Below are 15,210 nucleotides of genomic sequence, written 5' to 3'. Positions count from 1 at the left end.
ACAGCGTTATGAAATTTATTAATGTATAACAAAAGAGCGAAACACATTTAACTAGTCTTGACAATACAATAATGATCTGGTGGGGCTAAGAGCATATCTGTAGATCAAATATCTGTAGATCATGTGCCAAAACAGGATTAGCACTCATTCAAAACCACTGCAATAAAAAGAGTGAAGTCAATAAGATGTCAATCTGCAGTCATTATTTAACTATTTACTTATATATGAGCTAATTATCACAGATAATCATTTCAGCCTACCTGACCAGATGGGCAATGTCCCAGTTTGTTTCAGATTGCAGTGGTCCAATAATCTCAACTCCTTCAGCCGTCACAATGGCAATCTCATGCTATTGGAGAATAATTGTTTTGATTCCAAACATACAAGAAAATGTGTACACCATTTTGTATAATCTATGAAAAGAACAAAGCTTGTTACCCTGTTGTAGGAACGTGCATCCCGGTAGTACAGAACTTTAAGGCATCGCTCTATCAATGATCGTGCCTCATCTTTAGTAATTTCTACCTTGTTCTCCAGAACCTCCCTCATCAAGGGCTGCCAAAAACAATCATCATCAAACATCATGATATGTCATACGTATCAGTAAAAATTAAAGACATCATCCAAAACAATTTACCTGAGCCAAATATGCACCAAATCCTGTTGCTATTGATGGTGCTTCATAGGCAACTCCCAACTTGTCCACGTACCCAAGAAAACTAGAGGGAAACAATATGGACACAAAAACACATCTCGTTTTAGTAAAGGCAACAGTTTTTTTAAATTGCAACTTGACATCTACCATCTTTGTTATCAATAGCAATTAGAATGGATATTTTCCCACCCCTCTCCGTTGTTAAATCCACCAATGACCACTGTGTTCCACAACGGGTTCATCTTGCTGCGGCGGTTGTACATGACTCGTGTGAGCCAAGAGTGAATTGCTTTGGGAGTGTAACTGTGTCCATCACCAAGAAGCTCTTCATCAATCCTAAACAAACAGATTATATTCTAAAATAATGTTACACTGACACTATTTCCTTGGCTTGATTTGATATAGTGTCACAATAATACAAATTATATTATAGTGTCACAATAATACAAATTATATTCACTAAATATTCCAATTAAATTATGTATACTTACACCATCTGCTCAATAATCTGTTTGAGATACTGATAGTCAGCATAGTCCCCTGAGGCTCCAAGGATTGTGTTGTTGTTGACTTTCATCAGACGGGAGATATTGCGGAATCGCGCAAGTGACCCATAGGAGCCGAGCATGTCAGCAGCAATGATCACACCTCCAGTAAACTTCACACCGAGCACTGATGTGCCTGTTACCATGGGATTGCTGGAAAACATGAGATTGTAAATGTATCAGTAAACATGATTACAATTCAATGTGAACATGCATATAGCAATGGTTAGTGTCTTTTATCGCTTATTGCTCACTGAACTCTGGAAGTGTTAAATGTACATTAAGATCCCACAATGAATCATCGGTAACAGATACACGCGCCTTATTTACTTATATGAATAAATATGTATCTGTGTACATCTTAATTTCTCTATCATAACAATTCTGATATTTGCCTATTCATTAGCATTACTGCTAACACGATAGCCGATCTCTGTCAACTAAACTTTTACTTTCTCACAAGATCAAAAGAAACGTTTAAAAACTACAGTGAGAACATCTTCAAATTGAACTTAGTTACGTAAAAGATTTATTGAAGACAATTTGCCGTTGTAAACAGTCACTTTCCTCCATGATGATGCAGCAAGGCGCAGGGAAATCGAAACCGCAAACTAAGCGGCTAATAGTGACTACAATCACAAAACCGAACCGAACTTACAGTGTATGTTTGATGGGTCCACATCCGGGAGACGCGCTGCTGCTGCTGTTACCTGGGAAAGAATAAAACTGGCCGGGTGTCGGTCCATTCTCCCAGAAATTCAGCTTCAATCCGTGCGACTCCATGTTCACAATTGACGGAAATGACGCGCTCACGCTGCTATGCGTCCACGCAACACGCGCAAGGTATTGTGGGATGTTGGGTTGTTTTTTCAAATAGTTGATATAATGTCCCTTGTGCGTTTAGTCAGATTAATTTTTACGTTTTTGGTTGTTTAGATCACATGTTAATGGCATATTAGTTCAAATTCTGATTTATTTGGCCCATGACATCCCATCAGAGCCGTTGAATATTGAATATAGCCGTTAACGCTTTCCTGAAGCTCAGTGGTAAGAGCATTGCGTTAACAAAGCAAGGTTGTGGGTTGGATCCCAGGGGATTGCAGATACCTATGTAAAATGTATAGGATAATGCTATGTAAGTCGCTTTGGATATAAGCGTCTGCCAAGTGCCTTAATGTAAATGTAGATATGAGAGTTATGCTGCCTTCGCGTGTTCTCGGAATTATCGTTAATATGAGTTTCCGAGGTAGAATAACACATGAACGGTCTTGGATGTCACGTTTCCCGCTGGGAAATAATTTAGTTCCCTAGATAGGCGGGACTTACACAATCAACATGGCGGATGGAGGGGATTTCTGCTGTGACAGATTTGATTTGTTAGTTTTTCCGCACAGCTTGCCCTGTCGTAAAATGAGTACATATTTATATATATATGTGAATAACCATTTGAAGTACTGTATGTTTTGGAAAAGTTGTTTTGCTCGGAATCGCGAGCTCATGAGACGCGGGAACTTGCCGCCGTGTGGTCACGTGGTTCATGCAATCCTCCAAAACAATCCGTGCAGTCAAGCTATTTAAATAGTTTTAGCGGGACATTTAACAGCTGCTTTAACTGCATTCGTATACATTTAGCTAAAATTAGCACATAGTGTACACTTATTATTACTACGTTGACTACGTTTAGCATTTTATCTTGGGATTCATATTAATAAAAGATCAGTGTTTCATTTTAACATTTAATACCAACTGCCAACTCGTTAAACTGTAAAAACCTACTGTTATTTCACCAGCTGTACAGCAAAGGCTTTTGTGAGACACTGAAATGAATGGGGTGCAATGTTTGAACTGTCGGACGCTCCATCAGGACACGAGTTAGTTCCGCATTCCATTCTTCCTATTGATGTCTATGTGAGTGTCGTAAAACTCATATTCAATGGCTCTGGGCCTCATAACACTGAAGTTACATGCTCTTGTCAGATGTCTGAAGTTTGTGTGACTGTTGTTCATTGAGTGGGAAATAGAGTGGGAAACAACCTGTACAATATCAAAAACTACACCATTCATTTGAATGTTTTTCAATTTATGTATTAAAAAACACCGATGTTCAATCTCTGAACTGGTAGTTTTTCTATTGAAATCAATTTAGCCGCTATGGATTTCCATTCTGCATCGGCCCTCTGCCATATTTCCTCAGTAGGCTAATATAGATGTTTGTTTGTTTTTTATTTATCGCATTCTTCCAGAAACCAAGCCCACATTACATTAACATTTCGTCATTTAGCAGACGCTTTTATCCAAAGCGACTAGAGAGTTCGGGGGCCAATAAAGCGGTACGTCACACATGAGCAATACGGTTCTAATACCAAGTTTCTAGTTTCCAATAAAGCCAGAACAATACCCGTTGAGTTAAAGAGAGAGAGGATTTTTTAATTTGCCTGTCAAGTATTCACAGAAGAGATCGGTTAAGTCGTTTTTTTAATGTTGTGAGAGATGTGGTTGACCGGACTGAGGAAGAATGTTCCACTAGAAAGTTGTGATCACACTAGAGCTGTTATTCACTAAAGACATCCTACGTGGAATAAATTATCTGTCTACTCTGCACACACTGACTGTCTATTACAAAATCATACTGATTGATTTTTCCATTTCATACACATTTGGATTTATTTAAAATCTGTAAAATACCCGTTTATGCCTCAATTTGTTTCCATGTCACGGTATCATTTTCTTGTTTTCAAGCAGAGGTTGTTTTCTTGTGGAGTGGAGTCGCGTGGGACTAATTTAAACTACCCAAAGCTTTGATATGCAGCCAGCCTCATGATGCGCGTGCCAGTTTATAGAGTTCTTTTCTGCAGGTGAAATTTAAATATAGTCAAACGCATCACATTCACACAGTAGCGTACATGCTTGTATTAACATTGTTTATCCTTATGATCGTTGGCAGTATTGGCGAAAGTATTACACCCGTTCACATTGGTGGTGTTGTGCGCAAGTCTGTCCCATAGGTTTTGTAACAAGCGTAGCGCGCGCGGGGTGTGTGTTTTGTTCGGTAAGTCAACCAGTGCACAGCCGCGATGGATGGGAACGCGTCTAGGGAACATTCACAGACTTCTGACCTTCCTTCACGCTTTTCTTTGTATTCACATTATCTAAACATTTAGTTTTCGGTGCGTAAAAGGCTATTTCTTGCGCGTCTTCGTAAAAGTATTTGTTGAGTTTTGTCAATGAAACAATACGTAATGGCACACGCTGGAGCTGCAAAATACACGTGTTATTGATCTCTTTTGTTGAATTGAAGGAAAAAAGCCAGGAAGATTTTTTTTTTATATTATCTGGTTTTTGCACGTACAGACATAAATCCAGATTCTCGTGTTGAGCTTCACTGTACACTTCTGTATTATTGTTGGGGTGTAAAGCGATTGCGACTCGGAAAGTCAAAAATGAATTTCGACCAGCTGTTGGTCACGATCGGCGGCTTTGGGAGATACCAGAAGCTTTTGTATGTATGGATATGTCTACCGCAGATCTTTCTGGCATTCCACATGATGGCGAGCGTCTTCACAGGCGCCACGCCACCTCACCATTGTCGGGGTTCACGTCCCGAGGACTGGTCATCTAACGGCGGCAATGCTTCAAACGCGAATTTGAGCATCTCTCTCTTGACTGGGCATGGGGACTCGTGCGGAGTATTTTCTGATGAGAACCAGAGTGCACATTCAAGTTGTATAACAGGATGGGTGTACAGCCACGAGGTGTTCGACACCACAACGGTCACAGAGGTAATATTGATACAGCATCCTACATTACTTATTGGCTTTTTTGTTGTTGAAATTTAGAATGACTCATACGAATTATTCATATCAATAATGTCAAATTAATTATTTTTTATATTTTTATTAGGCTATAATATGCATTTATATTGTGGCTTATTTATTATGTTATTTATATTAACAACATTGTTTGCTTTGATACAGCTGATCTCGACTGTGACAAGCTTAACTGTCTGCACAATATAACACCGAATGTCATTCTTGGGTAATGTTTTCTTGTAAGTAACTGTCAATAAATGTTTTATGAACTAATATAACCATGTGTATTCATTTTCAGTGGGATCTGGTGTGTGACAAGGCAGGTCTTAACAGTTTGGGCTCATCTATTTATATGCTGGGGCTGCTTGTAGGGGCTGTTGTATTTGGAGCTATGGCAGACAGGTACACTTTTGTCACACACACACACATATGCACCTGTGTACTTTGTTCAGGCATTGACGGACAACCCAGAGGTCATGCTCCGATTTCTGTCTTTCTTTCGCTCCTTCTTTATATCGTTCAACCCATTGAATTTCTGTGTTCACAGCATTTTATATGTTAATTTATCACAACCTCCACTGTGTCATCATCTGGATAATAAATAAATACCATTTCATCCACCAAGACTTCATCATTCTCATCAATGCTCTCTCTTTTCTCTGTCTCTGTCTGTAAGGTATGGGAGAAGGTTTGCTATGCTCTTGTCTCTAGCACTTCAGACAGTGTTTGGTGTGGCCGCTGCCTTCGCTCCAAACTTCCCTGTTTATGTCACCCTGCGCTTCATCATAGGAACAACAGTCTCAGGAGTGATAATCAATGCATTTGTGCTTGGTGAGCCTTTGAGTAACTTTCCAATGTTGCTCTACCTCTGGTGTAACATTGCACCAGCAATGCCATAGTCATGGGTTTGATGTCATGTAGTGACAGAATGTATACTTTTAATAAGTAGATTCACCACAACAGTATACTGACACATTTATATGCCAGCAGTAACAAACTCACACTTTTCTTTGAAAAGGCCTTAAACCCCAATGCCAAACAAACCTAACCTTGATCCTCACCCACTCCTCATATAGGCACAGAATGGACCTGCACACAGAGACGGATGTTAGCCGGCATCTTCACCGACTATTTCTTTGGTTTTGGCTACATACTACTTGCAGGTGTTGCTTATTTCATCAGAGATTGGAGAAAGCTACAGCTTGCTATCTCTGTTCCAGGGTTTCTCTTTATTTTCTATATCTGGTGAGACAACACATATATTTGTTTGACAAGTTAGTTACAATATTACATGTGGGAATTCTGTTTAACAATATAATCCCATTTTTAAGAAAAGATGTCCATTTTCAAAAGTTGGATATCATTTTTTGACACTGCTGTATATAGGAATTAAACACGGTTAGCACAACTAGAACAACTAGAAATAAACTAAATTAAAGAGCACACACAACTATTAATCGCTAACAAAATAAGTTTTTATGTATTTTGCTAGAATCAGAGTCCGTGTGGTTGCCTTTTAAAAAACAGTAAAAGCAGTACTTAAGATTCTGTGTTACATCTTGTCTGTATCTCACTTTCTTTCCCTTAATCACTCTTACAACATAATTTTTTTTCTTTCGCAGGGTTCTTCCACATTCAGCTCGTTGGCTGTTGGTGAATAACAGAAAAGAGGAAGCGATGGTTCTTTTGCGTAAGGCGGCCACGGTTAATGGTCGCGTGTTACCTCCCACCGTTCAGGTAAACAGACTTTCTTGTGAGCTGTCCTCTTTTTCACTACCCCTCTATTTCGTCACGCCTCTGGCACAATCTTTAAATCCCATAAAAAATGTCTATGAGCTCTGTAATCATCACCATGACAACAACCATCACCCACCCTAGGCAACCAGTCTACCAAGGGGACCTTTGTTTATTAGTCTTTAGGAAGTGATAGACTGAAGCTAGCGGTTTAAATCACCAGGCCTACAAGGAGATGACTTTCTCATCTTCCGGCCATTGAGAGAACGAAGTCTGCCATTGTAATTTAAATTAAGTGTAGATGTAGGGATTATGTAGTGGAAACTGTTATCTGTGCCAACTTTTAAGTTTAATTAACTGAGTTGGTTTTATTTCTGTTCCTGCTTTCACAGGTTGAGCAAAATGATGTCCCGGAAGGACAGACTCAATATACTGCTGCTGACCTGGTTCGGACCCCACAGATGAGAAAAAGGGCTCTCATACTGTACTACATCTGGTGAGATTAGAGTCTTCAAATGTACCCGTGTATAAAATGTACTTTATAAAATTTGCATAATTTACTTTTATACTACGTTCCAGACAGACAAGTTAAAATTTCCATTTACAACCAAGTCACAAATCTAATAACAACATGCAAGAATTCAGTATGTCAAGTTTCAATAACAGTATGTATTAAAGTGTTTCTTAACTGATTTTTCTTTCTTTGGTTCTGCAGGTTTGTTAATGTGTTGGTGTATTATGGGCTGTCTCTTGGTGTGTCTGACCTGGGGGTAGACCTTTATCTTACTCAGTTCATGTTTGGATTGGTAGAGATACCCGCAAGGTCTCTGGTTTTGGTCCTCCTGCCCTGCAGTCGGAGAATCCCATTGAGTGTGTTCCTTGCTGTGGGAGGAGGGGCGTGTCTACTCACTCTGGCCATTCCAGAAGGTAACCAATCAAATGAGACGTCAGCCTCGCTCTTTCCCTGCATCTCAATTCACACACTATCCATTTGAGTATTCAAATTAAGAATTATGTCAGAAATTATAGTACGTTGATATGAGTACTCTTTATGAAAAGTGCATGAACACTTAAACGGCTGATATTACCCACAACAATAAAATCTAATAAGGGATGCATCACTGAATTAGTGAATGTTAGCATTTACAGTAAACATTATATAGGAAATAATGAATAAATACGAAATACTGTTCTGTAGCAATAACAGCAGATACTATACTTTAAGGGCATAGCATTTGGGAAGTATTGGGAAGCAGAAATTGTATTTGTCTTAGTTTGAAACATTTTGCCTATCAATTTTAAGGATGGGCACAAGCACTTGAAATAAACAACAATTGCATAACATTTTTATTTCACACCTATTCATAAATAGTAACAGAAAAATCAACGTAAAAACTTTTCTTCTTTTCGTCTCTTTTTTTAATTTTGAGATGTTTTATTGGTCTCCCATGATCCCCCAAGCTGCAATTTGGGTCAACACTGTACTGTACAGACTTTCAGTTTGAGGCATCAACAGCGTTTAACACTATTTTGAGGATTACATGCAATCAAAGCATACAAAGCTGTGAAAACATGTTTTTTAAAAGTCGAACCATTTTTATTTTGACAAGCTGTTTAAGGAATGTTCACAGTGTGAGAACTGAAAACATTTATCAACAATTAAAACAGCAGATGGACACTTACAGCATATATGTACTCAAGTGACTTGTTAACAAAATGCCAATTTGTACTATTTTCTTTGTTTTACTCATTTCCATTGTTTACTTATTGTAACTGCTTTTGTTTACTTTTTCTCCTTACTTCAGACAGTTTTAATGTACGGACTGCTTTAGCCATGGTGGGGAAATTTGGAATTACTGCGTCTTTTGCCATCATCTACATTTATTCTGCAGAACTTATCCCGACCGTTCTCAGGTACACATCAACATAATCGTAATCTTAACTGCAGGCTACAATTAAAGTGTGAAAGCAAAAGATAAACATGAAAGGGCCAAAGAATCAGTTTGGCAGTTTTTGCATCCTGATATAGGCAGGGAGAAAAACTATGTACAAGTGTTCTCTCAGATATCGTAACAGAAGTGTCCTGTTAGTCATCCTGCTGTGAAACAGATGGTAAGTGTCATTCATGATGACCAAATGCTTGGACAGCATGTTTTTCTTATCCAGCTCTCTGGGTTAAGTTTGACCTTAAGTGTGACAAGAATAAAGACCAGAAAATGCTGCTATTTCGAATGAATATTTAGAAAAGACCCAGATCGTGATAATGCATAGATTTGTGATAGCAGAGACTACCACCCTTTGCTCAAAATCATCTAGAACTGTAATCTATATTTATCCTACAAACAGTATATATTACGTGGAACGCTTTTCTGTCTTTCGACAGGCAGACGGGTATTGGGATAGCTTCTATGTTCGCACGCATGGGAGGAGTTTTAGCTCCACTAATAAACCTGCTTGGACGCCATGCACCTGTTGTGCCTATGGTGATATTTGGCTCCACCCCTCTGCTTGCTGCAGTGCTTGCCCTGGCATTGCCTGAGACTGCCAATCAACCCCTACCAGACAGCATTTTTGATGCAGAGAGGTGAATGATCGCACCACATTCATCTAGACAAATAAAGGCATAGTTTAACAAAAGAAAAAACTGGGGAATATTTGAGTAATATTGTCTGCTCCTCCTTTAGGTCTGATCCTAAACATGACGGACAAATTCCAGTACAAACTAGCAAATCACAAAGCAGCACAGAAGACCAAGAACTACAGAGTTTAGCAGATGACTCCAGATCGATATAAATGATCGAACAACACTATGCAGCCTTATATTAAAATATTTCTACATTTTACATTAACATTTTCATAAATGTGAATGAGATTTAAGTTTTGATACAAAAACTGCCTCTTTTGTGTGACTTTGATAGATATTTGACTGTTTCAAAATACTTTTGCCTGTAGGCTCAAGATTTTACTTGTGTACAGAAATCTAAAACATTTTTTAAATCTAGAATGACAGTGGACCCCAAAAAATGCGCTGCAGTTTCCAGTTGGAGAGAGATAAAGCAGAGAGAAATGGGAAACTGAGAAAATAGTTACATATACCAGATGCTGTATATTGCGGTACGCTGCAGTGGTATATAGAGGTGGCTTTAAGTCTCACCAACCGGAAATTGTCATGAGTTCTTCCCATGAAACGTGGAAGTCACGCGTGCATAAAACCCATTGGGATTAAATGGGAAGAATTTATTTTTCACCTCAGTTTTTAAAAAATATCTTTACACTGCCTAGGTTTTTTACGTGAAATGCGGAAGTAATGCATGCATATAGCCCATTGTTATTTGGAGAACATTTACAATTAGGCATTTATAGGGATAGTTCACCCATAAATGAAAATTATGTCATCCTTTACTCACCCTCTTGTCATTTCAAACATGTATGACTTTATATGATGAAGAATGTTGGTAACCGAACGGTGGTACCCTTTCACTTCGTGTATGGACACAAAAGAAATGCAAGTGAATGGGTGCTGCCGTTTTTCAGTTACCAGCTTTTAAAAAAATATTGTATTTTGTGTTCTGCAGAAGAAAGTAAATAATGACAGAACTATCCCTTTAAATAGAACATTTGATCACATTGGATACAAATTACACTGTTCCTGAGATATACTATTCTCCATACGTCTCAGCCACACAGAGATTTAAAAACACAAACATATGCAGACAAACTGTATAGGTCTTTCCATTAAGCAAATGCAAAACCAGCAGAAGTATATCAGTTAGTCTCAGTAATGTTGGGTGAGTTGACAGGTAAAGGCAGTTACCCAAAGGTAACCGCATCAAATCTTATACTAATGTCACTTTACTGTAATTCATTACATGTACTGTATTTGTCACATATCCAGGTACTAAATGATTTACCCACTCCAAGGTGGGTAATATTACATTATTTCATATTACGAGAGGGAATTTGCATTGCAGTGCACTCGATTTGCACTGCAGTGTAGTGTGTTTTGCAGCCATCTCGCAGAACATTTGTTTAGAAATGTGAAATTGAATAAAATGCCAATCATCTCAGTACTACACAGAGTGGATGGTAGTTTATGGATGTTAGAATGGGTTTATTGAATCGTTTGTGACCTTATTACCCATACTAAGCAATAGTTAAACATTTGTGTGTGTTTGGACTTTAGTGCCTTCTGTATAAAGCAGTACTTATGCTTTACACTTTTTCATTTAATGTACAAAAGATATTTCTCATGTGGGCTTTTAAATTCATTTTAGGCTAGAAAATTAACTCTAGATGACTCCTTTTGATTTTCATTTAAGAAAAGAAAACATGCTTTTTGAGACAACTATTACAGCGAAAAACTGATGTTGATGGTCACGTGGTCCAACCTCAGTCAAACACTGCCAAATGACAAAGTCAAATTTTCAATTTTACACTATATTCTTAAAACAGAGGAATGGTAGTTATACTGCAGTCATTTGTTTGAAAATATCTATTTTATCATGCAATTTGTCTTCTAATATTAAATAACATTGCAATGAGTTTGATAAGGGGATATGTAGGCCTTGTAATTGCTGACCACTACCTGTGCAGGTGTTTTTCCAGTGGTTCTACATGTGAAGCTGCAAGTCGAAAAGCATATAATTTACAAACAGGCGTTTTGTTAAGATTTTCCGTTTATTGACATTCCAACAGAAACACAGTAAAACTGAACAATTGTACAGCACACAGAATACTGCATTAAAATCAAATCAAAAAACTACTTTATTAAGTGGTGTCATATGATTTTTAGAAGGATGTGTGTATTAAGCTAACGTAACATATGTAGCATCAGTAGCCACACCACAATTGTTGTCTTTCATAGACATTAGTACATAACCATCATTCCCCCAGTAAGTGGACCAGGAGTTCTTAACTAGCCAGTAGGGCTCACCTTCCAGGACCCCATAACCGACTGCCAGCACAGCATGATCCAAGTCATCCGTTCCATTTTCTGTAGATATCAAAACATGTGTCAAAAAGTATATGTTTTCATTGTTGGCAGGGATGGGAAGTATTTATGATACATGCATTTTAAATACAAAATAGTATTTTATAGGGCCGATAAAAATAGCTTCATATTTTGCATCAAAATACTTTAGTGATTGTATTTCTGTAGTTTTAAAATACTTTGTAAGAAGTCTACATGACATGAAAATGCAGCCTTTAATTGTTGCCTACTCTGTAGTTTGGCCAGACTTGAACACAGATCCATGTGGAAGAAAGGTGGTAACGTAAGAAACATGCAGGCTGCCAGATTTCCATCGTCTTTTGCATAAATTGCTATAATTATTTTACAGTTCTGGACCTTTAAACAATGCATTCTACTTTTCTGTAACATTTTCTGTGTATAAAGCAGTTTGGAAACAGGGAAATGGCCTTATGTGTGTATATATATATATCATGTTAGTGATCTTTTATGAGGTTGTATGTTAAATCATGAATGTTTGGACTCACTGCAGGCTGGTTCATAGTAGACTCCATTGGTGTAGAAGGCGAAAGAGCGATGAGCAGCATCAATGCTGATCGCTACAGGGCCGAATTTGAAGATAGCAGCCTTCAGTGCCAAAATATCACCACTGGTCACGTTTGTGTAGCTGTTCACCTTTGCCACCAAGGATGACTTATCGTAATGACACAAACCATTCTGAAAAACACACACGTCACACTCATCCCGATTTTTTGTATCGCAAACCTAATTTTCACAACGCATAACCTCTGAACACTGCTATCAGACTACTGAATAGTGAAGTTCAGTCCTTGAAAGGTTTGCAGTGCAGAGATCATGTGACAACTATTTGAAAAGTTTGGGTGAATTGAACAGATGTTGTATTGGTATGTACACACCATGCCCATATATGCTCCATAGTTTTCTGATGAAGAAATACCACCATGTTTCATCATCCACTCAAACGCTCTCCACTCCTCTCCTCCATCACAACCATTATTTCCAAAACCCCATGTACAGTCCACAAGCATCTGCTGGGACAATGACACCAGCGTCCCGGTCTGAAAAACAGATAAAGATCTCCTCTTAGTATGTAATGGGCACAGTTATATAACACAGAAGAGTCAACAAAGACATTCATACGGCGGCATGGTATTCATTTCAATTAAGTGGACAAAAACAGGAAAAAGATGTATGGTGTAGTGAATAGGAACTGCTGTTATGTGTATTAGGTAGGGGTGTGATTTGATGTGATATATATATATATATATACCACCCAGTTCTGTGTGTGTGTGTGTGTGTGTGTGTGTTTGTTGAAGCCAATCATCTTGTATATTTTACATATATATGATCATCACACCTCTGTTATTATTAGTAATGCATGTTATAATGTATCTAGATTTGCCTTAAGGAAAAGTGCTCCCTCTAGTGTTCCTGTGGTGGCAAAGCTCCAGCAGGACCCACACACAGCCTGATCTTTCACTGGGGTCACTGCACCTGAAAACATTAATACAGTGTTCACACTTTCAGATCATAAAAATAAACAGATGAATCTGCGAAACGCCTCTTGAAACGCACCATACAGCCTCCAGTCCATTGAATTAGGGATGTCCACAGAGCGAATGTCAGAGGGAAAGGGATGAGCCTTTCTATGAGTCCGTCTGCCTTTACTTCCTCTCAACACAGCCAGTTCTGCCTCTGATCGATCAGCCAGATAGTTCACAGAAAGAGAGAACGAAAGACCAGCTCTGTTCATAGAGTGAACATACCTGCGAGTGTATTTATCAAATCAGATGCATATTGTTATACTACTTCTCTATAGTATTTTATAGAATACAGAAATGCTTTAATTCCTCACCGAACATTATGCACAAAGTTGTGCTCACGTTCCTCATGTTCCTCCTGGCTGTCATATTGCCGATTATACTGTTCCTTAAAGTGGCCGAACATACGGTGGGTGTGGCCAACAGGGGAAGTGTGAACAAGATCTTGAATGGGATTGGCTAATAGACGATGCTCCACGCCAGGACCAGGAAAATTACCACAGGTCATTCCTAAAGGATGAGTATTAGTTTAGTTTTATATTTGTAATAAAGGCTGAAAAGACCATTATACTCCATACCTTCGGGTAGTTTGAAAATGCCAGGGTCCATCCGGGGGCTGTAGTCACTGTAGTCTATAAGGTACTTGTCGAAGTGGGAGCCCAAAAGTGTGTTGAAGCCCATCATCTCGTAGTGCCAGGGTGTGGCCGGGGAATTGTTTCCCTCCGGACGAGTTACCCATAGACGATATGTGTTCTTCTTATGGCCAACCATTGTGGTGTTTTTCCAGACCTCACACAAAGCACCAGCATAATATTCTATCGTCTCAAACTGCAAACACACACATTTCATTTCACTCGTTTGACTGCAATCGTGCAAAGTCATCTCAATCTTAAAACGGCACATACCTGAAAACCCTGCAGGTCAGGCAGGGCTCCCTGTGGGAGAACTGGTTCATCTATGGTGCCATTGAGTTGGAAACACTTCATAACATTGAATTCAGTCTCAGTTGTCACTGGAGTGATCTTATAGAGGGCACCATGATCCAGGTCAGTCCCGATTTGAAAAGTGCTCACCTGACCTGCACCAGAAAATGACAAATACTGTACATCATTTACTTCCATTGCAAAACTCCGGGAGTTTATTAAGAGAAGACATCACTTACCATGATAATAATCGATTCGACTTTTCTTCCCCCCGAGATCATACCATGCCTCAAACGGTTCTTTTATCTCAGCGTAAGGCAATGATATCACACCTAGGAAAAAAAGCGACACGTGCAAGATCAGCATTATTAGAGAAACGTCACTATATATGGCTTCTGCATTGAGATGTACCTTTAACATGATACGTATTTCCAAAATCTGGAACAGTCCGTGTGGCATCTGCGGACACAAAGATTACTTTCTGATCATGTCCTACTAAACTTGTGCATGTATGCAATGGTCCTTTGCACCACAAGTTATGTGTAGAACTACAACAGGATCGCAGTGATCAAATCACGAGACCAACACTCACGCGCGTTTGAGATCAAATATATATCTCCTGCTTCCTTGTATTATCATATATAAGTTACACAAATCGTTACCTATAGCACGCCACAGAATCACGACTCCTGCTAAAATAAACCACATGGTGTAAAGAGATGATCGGCGCAGGTTATTGAACTCAGACAGACATTGACACTTCCGAAAACTGAACAGCTTTCTTCCGTTTGTCCTCAAGAAAGTCTCGATGTCTCATTAAAAACAAGCGGAATCGTGATACTTGTATCGAGAGTGCTTGCACCAATCACACCGCTTGATTAGAGAAAGCCCCAATAAACATCTATATGGGCGGGACCTAATTAAAGTCATGTGACCTGAGGGTTCGCTGCTGTCCACATGACTCTTGTCAGCTGCGCACTTTGGGACTTCCTGGTGTTTAAAACTGCATTTAT

The 15,210-nt window shown here is 38.9% G+C and overlaps 3 protein-coding genes across 4 annotated transcripts; 1 reads left to right on the top strand and 2 right to left on the bottom strand.

Annotated features, from left to right (window-relative positions):
- Position 1: 1 nt before the first annotated feature.
- psmb4 (proteasome 20S subunit beta 4) lies at positions 2 to 2,037 on the bottom strand. The gene is made up of 7 exons (XM_079484530.1): positions 1,859 to 2,037; positions 1,147 to 1,353; positions 845 to 991; positions 638 to 719; positions 439 to 555; positions 261 to 349; positions 2 to 157 (listed from the first exon to the last, which is right to left on the bottom strand). Exons 1-7 carry the CDS (start codon positions 1,981 to 1,983, stop codon positions 145 to 147), a joined length of 780 nt encoding a protein of 259 aa, XP_079340656.1. The 5' UTR covers positions 1,984 to 2,037; the 3' UTR covers positions 2 to 144.
- Positions 1,949 to 11,496, top strand: LOC306910181 (solute carrier family 22 member 13; the record flags this gene model as incomplete). Of its 2 annotated transcripts, XM_079484527.1 has the most annotated exons (11): positions 1,949 to 2,043; positions 4,725 to 4,979; positions 5,308 to 5,411; positions 5,686 to 5,840; positions 6,086 to 6,254; positions 6,632 to 6,746; positions 7,136 to 7,239; positions 7,459 to 7,670; positions 8,549 to 8,657; positions 9,127 to 9,327; positions 9,428 to 11,496. In XM_079484527.1, 11 exons carry the CDS (start codon positions 2,020 to 2,022, stop codon positions 9,534 to 9,536), a joined length of 1,557 nt encoding a protein of 518 aa, XP_079340653.1. In that variant the 3' UTR covers positions 9,537 to 11,496. The 2 variants fall into 2 exon arrangements, with proteins under 2 accessions (XP_079340653.1, XP_079340652.1); XM_079484526.1 differs by lacking the exon at positions 1,949 to 2,043 and having other exon boundaries at positions 4,641 to 4,979.
- LOC306910180 (digestive cysteine proteinase 2-like) lies at positions 11,356 to 15,089 on the bottom strand. The gene is made up of 11 exons (XM_079484525.1): positions 14,860 to 15,089; positions 14,609 to 14,656; positions 14,437 to 14,529; positions 14,180 to 14,352; positions 13,853 to 14,102; positions 13,589 to 13,784; positions 13,309 to 13,499; positions 13,136 to 13,227; positions 12,630 to 12,791; positions 12,240 to 12,429; positions 11,356 to 11,736 (listed from the first exon to the last, which is right to left on the bottom strand). Exons 1-11 carry the CDS (start codon positions 14,903 to 14,905, stop codon positions 11,549 to 11,551), a joined length of 1,629 nt encoding a protein of 542 aa, XP_079340651.1. The 5' UTR covers positions 14,906 to 15,089; the 3' UTR covers positions 11,356 to 11,548.
- Positions 15,090 to 15,210: the final 121 nt, after the last annotated feature.

The sequence above is a fragment of the Barbatula barbatula genome, assembly GCF_947034865.1.
Source record: "Barbatula barbatula genome assembly, chromosome: 21".
NCBI classification, from domain to species: Eukaryota; Metazoa; Chordata; class Actinopteri; order Cypriniformes; family Nemacheilidae; genus Barbatula; species Barbatula barbatula.
The sequence above is the reverse complement of the archived record's forward strand: the minus strand, read 5'-3'. Positions and strand labels throughout refer to the sequence as shown.

Coding starts and splice junctions, on each gene's coding strand:
- psmb4 (XM_079484530.1), bottom strand. CDS start 1,983: ATGGAGTCGCACGGATTGAAGCTGAATTTCTGGGAGAATGGACCGACA. Junction 720..844: donor GGATTTAACAACGGAGAGGG/GTGGGAAAATAT, acceptor GTTTCCCTCTAG/TTTTCTTGGGTACGTGGACA. Junction 556..637: donor TTGGTGCATATTTGGCTCAG/GTAAATTGTTTT, acceptor TGTTTTTGGCAG/CCCTTGATGAGGGAGGTTCT.
- LOC306910180 (XM_079484525.1), bottom strand. CDS start 14,905: ATGTGGTTTATTTTAGCAGGAGTCGTGATTCTGTGGCGTGCTATAG. Junction 14,353..14,436: donor TCGAATCGATTATTATCATG/GTAAGTGATGTC, acceptor TTTCTGGTGCAG/GTCAGGTGAGCACTTTTCAA. Junction 11,737..12,239: donor CTACTATGAACCAGCCTGCA/GTGAGTCCAAAC, acceptor TGATATCTACAG/AAAATGGAACGGATGACTTG.